Source organism: Pagrus pagrus (assembly GCF_965226575.1).
Source record: "Pagrus pagrus genome assembly, chromosome: 5".
Classification (NCBI taxonomy): domain Eukaryota; kingdom Metazoa; phylum Chordata; class Actinopteri; order Spariformes; family Sparidae; genus Pagrus; species Pagrus pagrus.
The window spans coordinates 31,246,086-31,261,741 of NC_140189.1; the positions used below are offsets into that span (position 1 = coordinate 31,246,086).

General features: G+C 39.5%; 1 protein-coding gene across 3 annotated transcripts in view; it reads left to right on the plus strand.

Annotated features, from left to right (window-relative positions):
• The window catches only part of LOC311256874 (ecto-NOX disulfide-thiol exchanger 2-like), a 166,231-nt gene that overhangs the window by 130,392 nt on the left and 20,183 nt on the right, over positions 1-15,656 (plus strand). For all 3 annotated transcript variants that reach the window (XM_084352268.1, XM_084352269.1, XM_084352270.1), the window contains 3 exons: positions 5,372-5,478; positions 10,236-10,350; positions 15,404-15,591. In XM_084352268.1, the coding sequence (XP_084208394.1) occupies positions 5,372-5,478; positions 10,236-10,350; positions 15,404-15,591 (410 nt within the window). The remainder of the gene's footprint in view (positions 1-5,371; positions 5,479-10,235; positions 10,351-15,403; positions 15,592-15,656) is intronic.

Below are 15,656 nucleotides of genomic sequence, written 5' to 3' on the forward strand. Positions count from 1 at the left end.
ATACAAACACTTATTTCTATTCATGAGTTTGTCTTTCGCGCTGCAGTTCAACCCATGCAAATGTCAACACTGAGATTGGTCTCCCATGAGGCAGTTGTACACACCACACCTGTGAACAAAAGACACATCCATATTTACCAGGTTCTGCTTTTGTCAGAGCTCCTGACTGCCATCCAAGGACACTCATTACCGTCATTCACACCTCTGTCCCCTTGAAACGATTATACCTGTGTTGAAAGGCTTTGGTTCATGATGTCATGTTTTTTTTTTTTTTTTTTTAATTAGTCAGTTTAACAAATGCCATAATTAAGAAGCGTGTGATTCAGTCAGATTGCTGGCCAGCTTTAAGGTTTTGCACAGTTTTCCGTTTGTACTTTTAACAGTAGAAATGGTCTTAAGGAGATTAGTATTACATATATTTATGTTGATCATTAGGCTGCAACCTCCTGGCAGCAGTAGTTATTATGATGACAGCAAAGGTGGATGTCAGGGGATGGAGGAGGTTGAGGTAGATGAATGATAATCATCATGAAACTCTTAATCAATGATGCATTTCCATTGTCACTGACTGCATACATATTCATGCTAACATCATGTCTGTGAAGAGTGCTACTGATTTCCAGTGTGTTAATATATAAATAGAAAAGCAGATACAAAATAAAGATAACACAGCATACTCACAGTTCTCACAGTGAGATCTGTTATCTGGTATTCATTCAGATTGCAAAACACAAAACAATTATAAAAGGTCCCCGTGTGCTTCAACCAAAGTTCTTGTTGGATGGTTGAAAAGCATCTAACATTCGTGCTGGGGGAGCTCACTTCGACAACTTTCCAAACCTGAAGATCCAACAAGCGCAGTGATTAGCCAGCTGTGTGGAGGTGAGAAGAAAGCAGAGTTGAAATTTCTCTCTCAAGCTTTCTCTTTTCACACCAGCCACTTTGTGAGCAAATGTGTGCAACACTATGAATGTTTTCTAGGAGTGGCGGCTGTTAGAAAACTCTTTCAAGTATAGGTAAAATGGCTCACAATTTCGAACTCTGCCCTCTCTGTGGTTGTCTCTTTGTCATCCAGCCTTCCAGTGTTTTTCAGAGCACTAATGCACACTTTTACCTTTAGACAAGGTTGTAAAAACTACTTTATCCTAGGCGTAGCCCTGCCTAACACTGACTGTTTCAGACATCCATCCATGGTAACATACTGTAGTGTAATTCCTGGTGTTGTGTTTACGCTCGTGTTCTTGTTTTTTCTTTGGTTGGTTTGTCAGCAGCATTACACAAAAACTACCCAGCGGATAAAGGGACAGATACAGCAGGAATTATTTCTCACTTTCAACATTGCGATACAGCGTTTTTCCCCCCATATTTTCATTAATTTCTCAGGGAAAAATGCATGGAAGTTGATGAGAAATAAAAAAAATTAAGCCTATTTAGGTGGCTGTTATCTACGAGTGAGCTCAATTTAATGTGGTTCCTAGTTAGAAATCAGGATCTAGTAGATTTTACTATGTTATCACAGATTGTAGGTTATGTGTCAGGCTTGATTGTATTAGAGGGGACTGGGAATGCCATTATATGTAGTTTACTATATAGCAGCACACCTCAAATTGTAACTGAACGTTTTGGACCACCTATATCACACAAACAATCTTGGACAAGTTGTTTGTTGGAAATGTACCATAACTGGATTAGTACGAAACATTTCCTTCCCCCAGATCACAACAAGCAAGCTTTAACCATCAGAGCGGTTCTGTGTACTAGCTGCCCCAGACCTGTCACTGCTTCTAAGCCATTCCCACATTTGATTTAGTGCTGACTGCCCATTTCACACCTGTTTCTGCTAACTGGTCTGGGAATACGAGACTATATGGTTGTGTCCCTGTTAGCGGGGAAAATGAAAAACCTGACCGGGAGTGTTGCTGCTACCACCACAGGCTGTGTCGTGGCCCTAACCACAGCTCGTTTCTGACATGTCTTGCTAGGCTTGACTGCCTTTCATCAAAAACACAGGGGAGATCTCCCGGGTGCTTCGCCCACACCAGAGGGATTGTTTCACCACTCAGTGCTTCCAGAGAGGAGGAGGAAAAATCCGACTTAAAGCGTCTTCTTCCTCTGTTGTCTAAGAATCCACCAATCCTTCTGCCATTGAAGAGAGGGTGCTCTGTGTTGGGTTTGGCCTGTATGCCCCCTTCTGGCTGGAGCCAAGACCAGTTTCACCAGTAGGTTTGGGTGTTTGTACTGTATAAATCCACTGGGAATCTGAAATTTGCCAATGTTTTGGCCACTTAAGGTTCTCAATTGAGATTATTCTAATGGATGTCTCTTCAAGCTGATAGACGCCTCTTACAAATAGGTAAGAGTCATTCTTGAGTAGTTTTGCTTATTCTAATTTGATGGAAATGGACCATTTTGATGAGCGAATCCTCCTTTTCTCTTACCGCACTTGCTCGTTAATTTACTGTGGGTAAGTTCCACACTTTGACAATGTGAGAGTTTTACATATTTTTACGACGCAGGGATGCATGTCTCTCTTCTGCGCTAGCTGAAAAATTAAATCGACAATGATCAGAGTAGGTTGTTAAGTTAGAAGAAGGAATATAAAATGATGTTTCACTCAGCTTGAAAGTACTTTAATTTAATTAATCATACAACATTTCAATTTCCAAGAGCAGAATGAATTGGTGAGAAGAATTCAAAGTACTGCACAAAGTGCCAATACTAAAATTAAAAGTGATATTCTGCTGTATAGAAAGCATTACCATAAATTCTGTCTGTGCCGGACACTCTTATTTTAATACAGTTTTAAAAAGATATTGGTTATTGAGCCTCAGAGCAGTGAATTGTGAGCAAATCCTTTGTCAAAACAATAACCTTTGACAAGATACATACTTGCATATACAATATAGCTGGAGCACCAACCTATACCTCAGTTGTACGCGTTAAAACACACACAAAGCATCAACACGCTGGAACACGTATTATATGGTGTACGCAGGTTTATGTACACATGTATATAAATACAAACTGCATATATGGTCTACATTTCATTTTGTTGTGCAGCCCTGTGTTGTATAATGGCAAATAAATTACATGTCACCCTGTTGCTACCATGATATTTTCAATTGTGTTTACACATTTAAAACACACAAAACATAAATACTTGATGGTACAAACCTCTTCTTAGGACTCTTTGGGGTTTTTGTCGTTTTACACTTCTCCATCTAATGGTGTAAGTAACAGTGCCTCCTTTGAATGTGGAGGACAAACTGGTGGTAAAGACAACAGTAGATTGTGTGTACTTACTACCACAGCCTTGCTCGTTTCCTACATTCCCTATTGACCAATGAAACTGAAGTAATCAGGGAAAAATGTATTATTAATACCGAGGCTTGATATATACACACATACAACCACAGTGTATACATACATTTTTCATAGGCTAAAGTGTCCAATATAAAAGCCTCCATATACAGCCATAACATAAAGGCAGGCCCTCTGGAGGGAGAACACAATATCAATACACCATCATCTAGCTCGGTGCTGATGCAGTCTTAACCCTGAACATATTGATAGGAGACAAGATGCAGTATGTGATAATGACGAGATGCATGGCGCTCTACAGCAGGCTTGTTGTTTTATAATGTTATTGCATTGAGTGATGGAGATGCAGAGTTCACTGTCCTCTGCTGTAGTCTAACAACAGTAACACAATGAAGAAGAAGGTCGGAGTATGAGGGAAGGCAGCCAGTCAGCAAGAACCAATAAAGACACTATCCTGGCATCTTATGAATGCTGAAGTATTTATGACTCTAAACGAATGCCTGCTGGCCTCAACAGCCATCAGTAATGTCTGTATTGGCATTTGCTACAGGTGAGCAGATTAAATCTTGATAACCCAAACAAGCTGCCAAGTAGCAGAAGATCTATGAAAGAGAGCGGAGAGAGTTTCAGTGTTGTTGCATTGTTCTTGGGTTTCTTTAAAAAGGACTGTTGTGATGAAAATACAGTGTCTATTACAAATATGAGTAAGATTTGCATAGTTTTATTCAACCTTTGAAATAAATAGATAATAAGAAAGCAACTGACCGTGTGGACGCTGGTGTTTATTTAAATTCTCTTGGTGCACGCCTCTGGGTTTCATTAGATAATCAGGCATCAGACATGAAAAAAGTCTTTCAAAACTTTAAAAAATAACGTCTACGCTGACATCCTATGATATGATTTGTTGATGAACTAGATTTGTCAAAACTGCAAGTGAAAGACTTCACATGCACAACACCCAAGAGTATCATAATTAAACTTTTGGTTGGTAAACATTTTGAATATTATTTAAAAATTTAGAACCAGATTTCTTATAAAGCTTGTTGTTTTGTGTCACACAGAAGATGTTGTTTCTTAAGTTAAAAGTTTTCCTCCTTGCCTTTGGGAAGACAATAAAAATAGTATGTTTTTTTTGAGTCAACTTACCATCTGCTACTGCCAGAAACCCTGTAAGCCTTAATGGAATTTACACTGACGGAAAAAAACATCTTATTTTCCGATCGTATGCCATAAATCAGTTTCTTTTCAAGCAATAGAACTGCAAATTTTCGACTGACACAAAATTTTAAATATAACTCAAGGGCTACCAGATGCTTTTAAACTGTTTATTGATAGTTTCATCAAGTGTACACAGTATTTAGAAATTAACACAACAATGATCTGATAATACTTCAATCAGCATATAAGACAGTACAGGCACAGTATGATTTATTATCTGAAGCGTTCTTACCTTTTTTTTTTCTCAGCAGCTGGGGATCTCTTATGAGCCAGACCATTAGAAAACAGGTGCTTTTATAGAAATCTGTTTGGCGAAATGTTAATTGCGTGTGCTGCCTAATAGGTGAAGAGAAGTGCAAGTGTTTTTGTCTGCAGATGGAGAACAGAATCATAACACAGTGAAAACACGTCGTTTGGTTCACCTCTCCCTCCGTTAAAACATCTCTCCTCTGTAAATTGTATAACACCAATAAGCCAAAATAATCCCACACACAGTTTGTTCACAGTGGAGATTTTTTGATCCTACACAGCTGTTCAGAAAACCTTTCCACATGTGAACTGTGGTGATGTAATCAAAAAGCACACACACAGAAACTGAAAATATTTTTGGAGTAGAAGATTAAAGGAGTTTGACTTGTGGTCTTTTTATGATTGTGTCAGATAAGTTTGAAAATTGTAAATATGTGTATTTGACACAGGCCTGAAACATACACAGTACCCACTGTAGACACAGATAATCTTGCCCAGTTAACTTGATATTAATTAACTGTTTCACTCCTCTGCTCCTTCCCTCATTTGTCTCTCTCCATCTACAAATGTCTCTTCATCACAGTTGAACAGATTGTGTCTGTGTTCCACGCTGCGTCCAAACAGAAAGCATGGGATCATTTCTCCAAAGCTCAGCGGAAGAACCTGGACATGTGGCGCAAACAGGTTGAGGTTGGTAGTTTAACTTCCTTTAAGCATGTATGTAGTTGTATGTGGTTTTTGTAAGGACATAAACTGTGTTAATGGCGTTTTCCTTAGTTTTTGTTAAAGGTCCAGTGTGTAGGCTTCTTAACGATGGTTGCCCATTACTCTTACTCTTTGCCTCACCCTTCCCTACTGTGGTAAATTGGTTATATCAACTGAGATATATATGTGATGTCTAATATATATACACAATGTCTCATCCCCTAAATCCGACACACGAGACTTTTAAAGTCAAGTACAAAAGTCGAGTTCGATCTACTGGGTGCTTTATTCTTGATGGCGTCATGTGATCAGTTACAATGACTGATACTTTGCCACATCTAATGCATCCAGAAAAAGGAAAAAAAACATCTATAGTTTCATCTCTTAAGATCTCCCTTTCATGAATGTTATTTGGTATTGTAGTATGAGCATTATCTCCATACAGGTTTGTCATTATTTTTGTGATTCTGAGCAAAAAATGACAAAGAGTAAAAGTTTTAAACAAAAGTTGTGTTGTAAAAAAGCACAATGATCAGTAAAATGTGTATAATACAGGGTTAACACTCAACGTTACGACAACGTAATTGTCCATATCCAAAATGAAGCAAAATCTAAAGCGGACACCGTTAGCAGAGCTGTTAGTACCTGTCTGGTTGCTTCACTGTGTGTGGCACTAATTTTAGTAACCCCATTTACACATCGTATTAACTTGTCATCTGTTTGTGGATATCTCATATGGATTGGCAAGTATACGTGTTAATGAGAGGTAAATAAAGAATGTTTATTAATAAAAGGTGTATGATAAGATGTCATCATCCAGATAACATATCAGGATCACAAGTCATTAGCATCTGCATGAAGTTTTGTTCCCCGCGGGCCTCAATGAGCAGCTAACTTCTAGGTTGTTCTGATGCTTTTATTCTCCTCTTATCTATCTCGTCATTCGCTGCCTGTCTCGTGTGGACGTTCACAGGAAAATAGCTGCATTTTTACATGTTTTGTGTGGGCGGGAAATTGAGGTTATCCATCTCATTTTTCTAAGACACTGACAGGGCTCTGCTTGTTTGATTGTGTTTCACTGTCAGACAAATGCCACACTAATTATGGTGAAGATATGTGTTTAATAGAGTCTGTGTCGTTTTTTTTAAATAGAGAGCGCAGCATTAGGTGTGGCTCTGGTGAAGTTTTGATCTGCTGAGTGTAGAAACAGTCGAGTTGAACTCAGGTTCCTGCACTCGCACAAACACTGCGTATAATGTGGTATATCCAAAAACACACGCCATCACAAATCAAGCTTTGTCACAGCATGTTGCTGAAACATTGTCTCTGCTGAATGTCAATGAGGCCCGGTCTTTGTGAATATTCATGTACAGTATCAAAAGAGAACGGCGTTCATTCTGCTCCATCCCCTGCAGAACTATGAAAATGCTAATAACTTTCCAGAAATAGATCTATGACATTAACGAGCATTCAGAACCACTGCTGGGAGCTGTCCACGTTAGAGTGTTGATACATTAATCACACTTTACACTTTAACCCGCGAATATTGATTTGTTGTTATAGGCGGAGCGCCGTGGCCCAACGCATTGTTGTTAACTCCACAGTGTAATGACAGTAGCCTTGGCATCAGATGTCGTAGTGCGCAGGGTGAGTGTGTGTTCACATCCTGGTGTTGTTAGCGCTGCTGTTGAAAAGCCTCTTGTGTTCAAGATAAGTGTAAATCAGCTCCTGAATTATTCTTGTTGCCTCAGTCAGGCTGGGTGTTGTTTCCATCACTGTATCTATAATAAGACAAACTGCCTCACCATCTGTACACCAGACAGACTGCAGCAGAAGTACAGCCATAACTCCATCGCAACCCCGCAGATGATTTATACTTGATGTTTTTGTCGTCTAAATGACGCAAATCTCAATCTAATAAGTCACTCTTTATTTCTGTTTGTCTTCCTTTTATTCCCTTTTTCTAAAAGAAAAAAATCCATCCTCTGATGCATGATGTTTTCTTTAAAGTGAAGTTTCGCAGATAACTGCTTTTTATTATCCATATCAAACATTTACACTTTGTTACGATAAGGGAGAGATTCAAATTAAGTTCTCAAGCACAGAACGTTAAAGGCTTTTTTAAGGAGCTTTAACACGAATATGCATCAGAACTGTTTCAATAGGAGACAGTAATGGGGAAAGAGGGAATCAGAGTTTTTTACTGTCTGTCGGAGCTTGTACTTCTTACTTTCACTTAAACCAGAGTTTAACCAGAGCATTTTTCTGCATCTGTCTTTTGTTTATGACCAATGACATGAGAGTTGTATTCCCACGCAGTCTTAGCTGTACTCCCGGGCTGTGTGTATATAGCTCCTTGTTCTCCTTTATTAACAGAAAAGACATTGAAATCTTACAAACTAGAGGCAATCCAGGCACCCTGGATAAAAGGAAAAGTATAGAATGAGGAAGGAAATTATAAAAAAGCCTTAATTGCATTGGCTAAATCATTAAAAGGCCAACATTAAAAAGATAACATGCAACAATGCAATAACAACAACTTACATATTGATCAAAATAAGTTGTTTTTTTATGACTATAGCATTTGAATGATTTAGCTGCTATAATGAGTTTAATATTTCTTTTTTTTCCTACATTGCATCACAGAGCAACCGGTCATCTTGGTTTTCTACGTTGAAATCTCACTTTAATTTTGAAATATCTGCTCTGTTTTTAATGTTACACACGCCTGTCCTTCTTTACAGTATGTATCACATTTTAAAATTGATGGTTTTACTTTAAAAACAACATTTTTGAGTTGGGTGAAAGAATGAATGCACTGGAAACCGTGGAGAATCATCAGCCCTTAGTCTCATTGTGGTGTACAGGCCTCTGCTGCAGAGGAAATCATCTGGGCAGGCGAAATGTCACGTCCCTTCTTGCTCTCACGAAGGTGGAACCTGTTATGTCTCTTAAGGGACACCGTTTTTTTCCTCCCCTTTGGCATGCCACGGGAAATTGAAGTGGACAAATTGAAAAGCAAGACGGCTGAGCAAAACAAATGTAGAAATGTAGCCATCGTTGCAGTTATTGCACGGGGTGTGCTTTTTGTTTTGCTGTTCTACCCCTGAGCGAGCTTGGTTAGAAATTGTCTGGATTTAATGGGGTTTTTTCAGTAGTTGTGAGTCACATATATCATAAACAGACATAAACCGGCTGTTTTCTGTAATGTTTTATTCACAGCTACTGTGAAACTTTCCAGGATGGCATTTGAGGGGGTTCTCCTTGTTAACGGCAAGACGCTAGATTCATGAAGGATTACAGTGCTCTTTGATCTTAAGTTCTTTAACACGCTCAATAGCCTGTTTTAATCCCACTGTCTTTCATCTGTTATATACTTTCACACTGCATTAACCAGAGTAGAAAGGCCTCGTGCCCTTCAATGTGATAATAGAAGAGATGCATTTTTATTATTTGTCTGCACCTACCAGGCAGTACGAGTCAGAGTGGAGGTCGAGAGGAGAATATGATTTCTATGCAGGTCAAACTGTATCAGGCAAACAGTGTCCAGAGTGAAGGGCAAAGTATTTGCACATTAGTTGAAATGATTTTATCACCATCAACCAAACAAACGCTGCAGGCGTGCAGCATAATGGTGTGTGGACGTAGGATGCTGTCGATCACTAGTTGCAGTCCAGATGCGTGTCTGCATGTGTGGCCCTCGTTAACCTTGAGCCGACACCCCATAAACACTAAACTGATGGCTGCCTGAGTGTTTGTGTTTGTGGGACTTTATGGTTTGTTCCCTTAAATTTACCTTTTGATTATGTGAAACCACTATTTTACATGTGAACTAACATTTTTGACATGTGAAAAGTAAATTATTGCGAACTAAAATCTAAGCTTGTGAAAATAAAATAGTGTCACATGAGCACATAAACGAAACACAGTGTACATTTTCACATGTGAAATACAGACATGGTCAAAAGTTTACGTACACTTGTGTCACATGTATATCGTGGAGTTGAACACACACTTCTTTGCCACAAAAAACATTCATGAAGTTTGGTTCAATAACTTATTTATTATGGGTCTTCTGAAAATGTGACCAAGTCTGCTGGGTCAAACATTCATACAGTAATTCTGATATTTGGTTACATGTCCCTCGGCCATTTTCACCTCAGTTAGGCACTTTTGTTAAAACATGATACATGTTCTTTACAAGTGTATGTAAACTTTTGACCACGACTGTACATACGTTCATACGAGATTGGATTTTTTTTCCCATCTGGATTAGATTTTCAACGTTGTGGTATATCTCCCCTCAACCTTTTCTCCCTCTCACCCTCTCTTTCCCTCTCTCTCCCTCTCTCTCCCTCTCTCTCTCTCTCTCTCCCTCCCTCCCTCTGTGTTTCAACCTAACGCCTGCAGTCAAGGCAGATGGCCGCCCACCATGAGTCCGGGTCTGCTCCGAGGTTTCTGCCTGTTAAAAGGCAGTTTTTTCTCACTACTGTTGCCAAGTGCTTGCTCACGGGGGAAGTGCTGGGTCTCTGTAAATAAATTGACTGTTAATTGTCAATAATTGATTATTAAGAGTATGGTCTAGACCTGCTCCAATTGAAAAGTGTCACGAGATAATTTTTGTTGTGAATTGGAATAAATAAAATTGACTTGACCATGGTGTTGTTTAATGAGCGGTAGAGACGATATACAGTACATCCACACTGCATATATTTACCCGCTTCGGTTTCTGTGCATTGCAGGAGGTTAGAAACATGCACAACGAGCAGCTGATGGGCATCAGGGGAGAAGAGGAGATGGAGATGTCTGACGATGACATGGACGACTCATCCGCCACCAACAGCACTGAGGACTTAGGTAAACATCTTTGGACTGACACTAAACAGCGTAAAGGTGCTAAATGATGCAGGACACTGTCACATCATATCCTACCTGCTGATACTGTAGTCGTACACTGGAGTTTGGGCTAAAGGGTGAGTGTAGTCTGTGATCAAGTAGCAGCAAAAAGCACTTTTTTAATTGAATATTTATACAAAATGAGTGCTGGTGAACATCCAGCGTGATTTTAACTCGGCACATTACTCCCAGTTTTAACATTTTAAAACCACACACTGTTAGAATCAGTGTGTTGTAATTAGTTTAAAAACGGCTTTACTTTTTAGTAAACTCTTAAGAGTTTTTTTTTTCCTGGTTGGATCACAGAGAGCAAAATAAGTACTTACTGTGTTTGATACATTTAATTTCAGCTGCTTTATAGTTTGGTAAATCCAAAAATAAGTGCTGCTGTGTTCACAAATGCTGTTATTGCCTCAGAGGGTGAAGGTAAAATGACCCACGCTTTTATTTGATTCTCCTCTGGAGCACAGTACTGGTCTGTTGCAATTTTTTCCCACAAAAGTAAATTCTGGGAAACGCAGGAAACCAGTAATTACGGTAGTTGCAGACAAAGTATGCTCCATCACGAAAATTAGAACTCGTGGTTACACAGAAGCCCCTGGAAAGCAAAACAAATCATTGAATCCAGAACACGGAGCGATAGAATCGAGGCGTGCGTTACCTCTGAAAAGAACCTGTAATCTGATTTTAGAAACAAGCAACACAATAAGAGATAAATAAGCTGTGCAGAACAGGAAATGGAGCTAATCTTTTGAAATCTCTCTCCTGCAGAAAAGTCGCGGCCTCTAGGCTTCATACTGGGAGATGCTTTGTTTTTATTACTGCGGTGAATCTCTGCACTGATAAATCTGATATGCTGCCCAAAAAAAACATAAAAATTAAACAGGGAATAACAGAAGTACTGCTGGAGCCTGATCCGATAAAATGATGTCACATTATGGGCACACTTTGATAAACTATGTAGCTCGGTATGCAGTACACAATGTGCACGCAGGCACAAGCAGAACGCTGAAAAACAAATCTCAGATCTCACAAATTAATGGGAGAATAATCTGTTATTCTTCTCCTACCGCCAAGCGTGTGTGTGTGTGTGTGTGTGCATGAATGTACATGTGTTTGCTAGTGTTGATTCCTCACCAGGGTAATTCAGGGCTGTTACACAGGGGAATTGAGCAGTATCTGTCCATACTGTTGGCTTTTCTTGGGCAGCAAGATAATAAGACTTGATAATCAATATAATCCTCACCCCTTCCTGCCTCAGTGAGTACTGCTGGGAGAAAACAAACACACACGCTTATTTATCTGTATCCATCTTTATATTTCCACAAGCCAGTAATTTAATCTTGTTTTGACGCATAGTTTAAGGAGAAAAAAAGTATTTCTATCACGATCCAACGGATATGTTGAAACTTTACACGTCTTTATGTTGCAACTTTAGCTGTCTTTAGGTTCTAGTTCCTGTTTCATGTTGTCACAATGCGTTGCTTTTGATCTGCTTAGGTTTAAGCACAAAAACCACCTGATTAGGAAAAGATCACGCTTGGCTTAAAACACCTGTTTTGGTCGCCACGAACACAGCTGGAGTTGTCCCGACTTCCTGTTAAAAGGATATGTTTTATGTTGCGATAAACACGGCTAAAAATTGCCCTGAGGTCTTCTTATAGATATTTAGTGGTTTCTCACTTACAAATGTTTAAACGCAGTCTTGAACTGAGGTCGCAGGCTTGACAGCCTCGCCGCCTGTAACTCTACCGACATGGCTCAGTATGAAAGTCAGGTCATAAGCATGTAATGTGAACATGATATGACACGTTTTATGTAAATGTCAAGATGGTATGTAGCCTACGACATATGCAAATGTTTATGTGTGTCTGGTTTGCAGAAACATTTTATTCTGGTCAACAAACATGAAATTCTTTCGAATATGCATTTACAAGATAAGTATGCAATCCCAATGTGATTCACATGTTAATCACAGAGGTAACAATGAACACATTTCATGCAGTCTGATTGTTAGCTATTTGCACCATCCTGGGTCAGTTGTTCAACATCTTATTATTTGGTGTCGTTCTGACATTGCACTAACTGGCTTTTACTGTGTATGATTCAATTAATAGCATCCATCCTTAATAGCATCATGAGATGGCGCCGCTCCAGGTGGCAGCCTGTAGCCGCAGCTCCCGTCGTGCTTTTTAAACTTTTGTTTATTTGTTGGTTAATTATTTTCGTTTGTTTTTCGGATCAATCACTCCTTAACTTCCGAGCTTGGGATCAATACAGTATATCTATTCTATTCTATTCTCTAGACCATCTGAGGGAATCAACTGCTGGACAGAATGAGCCTCATCACACAACCTTTTCAGCTGCTTCTTGTTTTTGCACCGGTGGAAATTGCCCTCAAAACAAAACAACCTGGGGTTTATGAAATATGGATTCATCTTTGAAGTGTGCCTACAAACTGTGCCTCTTTGCTGATTTTGATTCACACCCTCGCAAACCCACAAGTGGTCTGCTGATTTAGGGGTGTGCGAAGCAGAAAATAGAAAAAAAAAAAAAAGATCTACATAACGTTCGTGGCAACAAGAACACACTGTACTTTACAATAGAAGAACAAAAACTCAAGTAAGTGTAGTGTGTGTGTGCTACAAGTGGACATAAGGGCCTCGACAAACTTTCAGACAAGCTGCTATGTATAAATAGATAAAGGGGGAAGATGTGGGGTCTCCAGCAACTGATTTGATTGAAGCAGCAGATGGTAACTCAGACTTTTGATTTTAACTACAGCTCCTGACAAAAGCTTGAAGTCACCAATATACCCCATCAGAGCTGCAAATAAAATCTCTCCTGTGATTCTTCTGGAAAGTTGGTCTGGTCTAGTTCAATTTTTCAATACGGCGTCTCTAAATGTCACTCTTTAATTGCACTCATCGCAAATAAAACACATCAGTTTGGCATTTGGAGATGACGTTTCCGGTTCGACAGACCGATATTTCAGTCGAGCACTTGTGTATGTGTGATGTTTTGAAGAGCTGAGCGTGGTCAGAACTGCGGCACATGAGAAACCATTGATTTGTGAAAGACGACCCGATCTGTGCATCCTGCCCGATTGGTACTGTGCATGTGCAACTCTCAACAGAGATGAGAAGGAAGCAAAATGGCTCACTTGTTAGCTTCTTCCATCATCAACAACTTCCATGTCAACAACAGTTACCGCTCTACAATGTGCACTTGTATCCACCAGCACACAGATGCACGGCGGTCAGTTTGTGGTAGGTGTTTTATCATTTACAGAATAACTTGATTAAAGTTTAATAATAGTTTGGCACTTAAGTCAGTGGTGAAGCTAACCAATGCAACGTGCACATCAACTAAATATTAAAAGATTGCCTGAAGCAGACATGATTGTTAATTAGGTAGCAGCAGGGTTATTGTGCAGAAAATTATTTGAGGGTAAATTCCTCTAATTAAACTCAGGCCATCAGACGCATAACCAGAAAATTAATCATTTGTCCGGTAGACATTGTAAATTGCCAATTGTCAGGTATTATTTCAGAGTTGGCACCATATTAGGCTTTCAAGCCTCCATTTGTGAGAGTACTGAAAAATCAGATTTTGGGTATTTATTAATATATTAGCAGCAGATTGCAGATCAAATTCAATAAATCTGCTTTGTTCTGCTTTCTGTTTTACTGAGGTCAGTATGAATTAAATTTCTTTATGAAAGTTAATAGGGAAAAAAAACAGGAAAAAGAAGAAATCCTATTGAAGTCAAAAGCCTATTTAGAGATAAAAGGCACTTTTGGCATTTTTCAAAAGGGATTGTATTTCAGTGACTGCATGGGAACAGCATTTCTTAAAGGCTCTCACACTCTGCATTTGGTTAAAAAAAAAAATGTAAAAGGAGGACAATGATTCTTTGTCTAAAAGCCTCTGGGGGATTTTTTTCTACACTTTTTCTGTTATGGAGATTAAACAGTATTAATTTTTGAGTCAGCTTTATGAAAAATTTCATGGTTATTTTAATAGCTCTGCATGAGGTAAAAGTATAAAGACTGAGATGATATCACTTCCACTTTAAAGTCAGTAGATGTCTGTGCGTTATGTGCGGTTGACAGGTGCTTCAGTGTGGTTGTTACCAGCTACAGCAGCCCAGTCGCCAGATTAAAATGTTGGCAGGTAACGTTTCTGCAAACAAATGACACGTTCACATTTGAACTTGTCGTCAGCCACGTGCCATATTGACATTTTGACTCAACTTGTTCACATTTAGGGTTTATGACTTTAAGCGAGAAGGCTGCCTACAGTGTTTCACCACTGGATATTCAGTGTTTCACCACATGTTGAGAATTTACCTGTGGTGGTAATGGCACGTGTGATGGCGTGTTGTGTGACCGACAAGTAAAATAATAAACAAACAAAAGGTGTTTGAATTACTCTTTTTTGCCTACAAAGTGCTGACCTTTTACAGTTGATGATGAGTACCCTACCGCTATAGAGTGAGGGGGGCAAGTTTAGCAGTCCTTGGCTCTAGGGGTCTCTGTTGGGTTGGCTTGCCATCAACATCCATTCAACCCCAAAACCTCAGGACATCTTCAGCTGGGTTTGTGGCCACCACAACAGGTATTTTAAGGCAAAACTTGATATTTTTCTGACCTTTACCAAGGGGCTTTTGTGTCTAAATCTAACCAGAGCATTAGCACAGAGTGAAAATTGACCCTAAAGAAACGTAAAGTTTGAAACAAAAAAGGAAATTTAAAGTTTATGCTATCTGTGGTTTGCTGAAATGTATATTGGCAGGATTTATTCTGGCATTGGGTTGATTACAGAATGAAGAGAACAGAAATATGTTTGTGTTCTTGTTGATGACTGGACTCGGAGCCTCCAGGGACCGATCTCATGAGTGTACAGAACAATAGAGTTTGGCAATCAGACAGAAACCAGACAGATTACATTCTTAACTAGTGAGTCTAATAATGCGTCACTGTGTGTGTTTTTGTATCGTCTGAATCTGTAGGTGTTTCTCAGGCAGAGGCCTTAAAGGAGGAGAACGACTCCCTGCGCTGCCAGCTGGACGCCTACAGGAACGAGGTGGATCTGCTCAAACAGGAACAGGGCAAGAACCAACCAATCAGCAGCGAGGAGGACGGCACGCACTCTCAGCAGCTCAGCTTCCTGCAGCAGGCCCTGCAAGGCATGCAGAAGGTAATGAAATACCTCACATTGTGCGATGCTGTGCGTGGACCAGATTAGAAAAGAAAACAGATTTG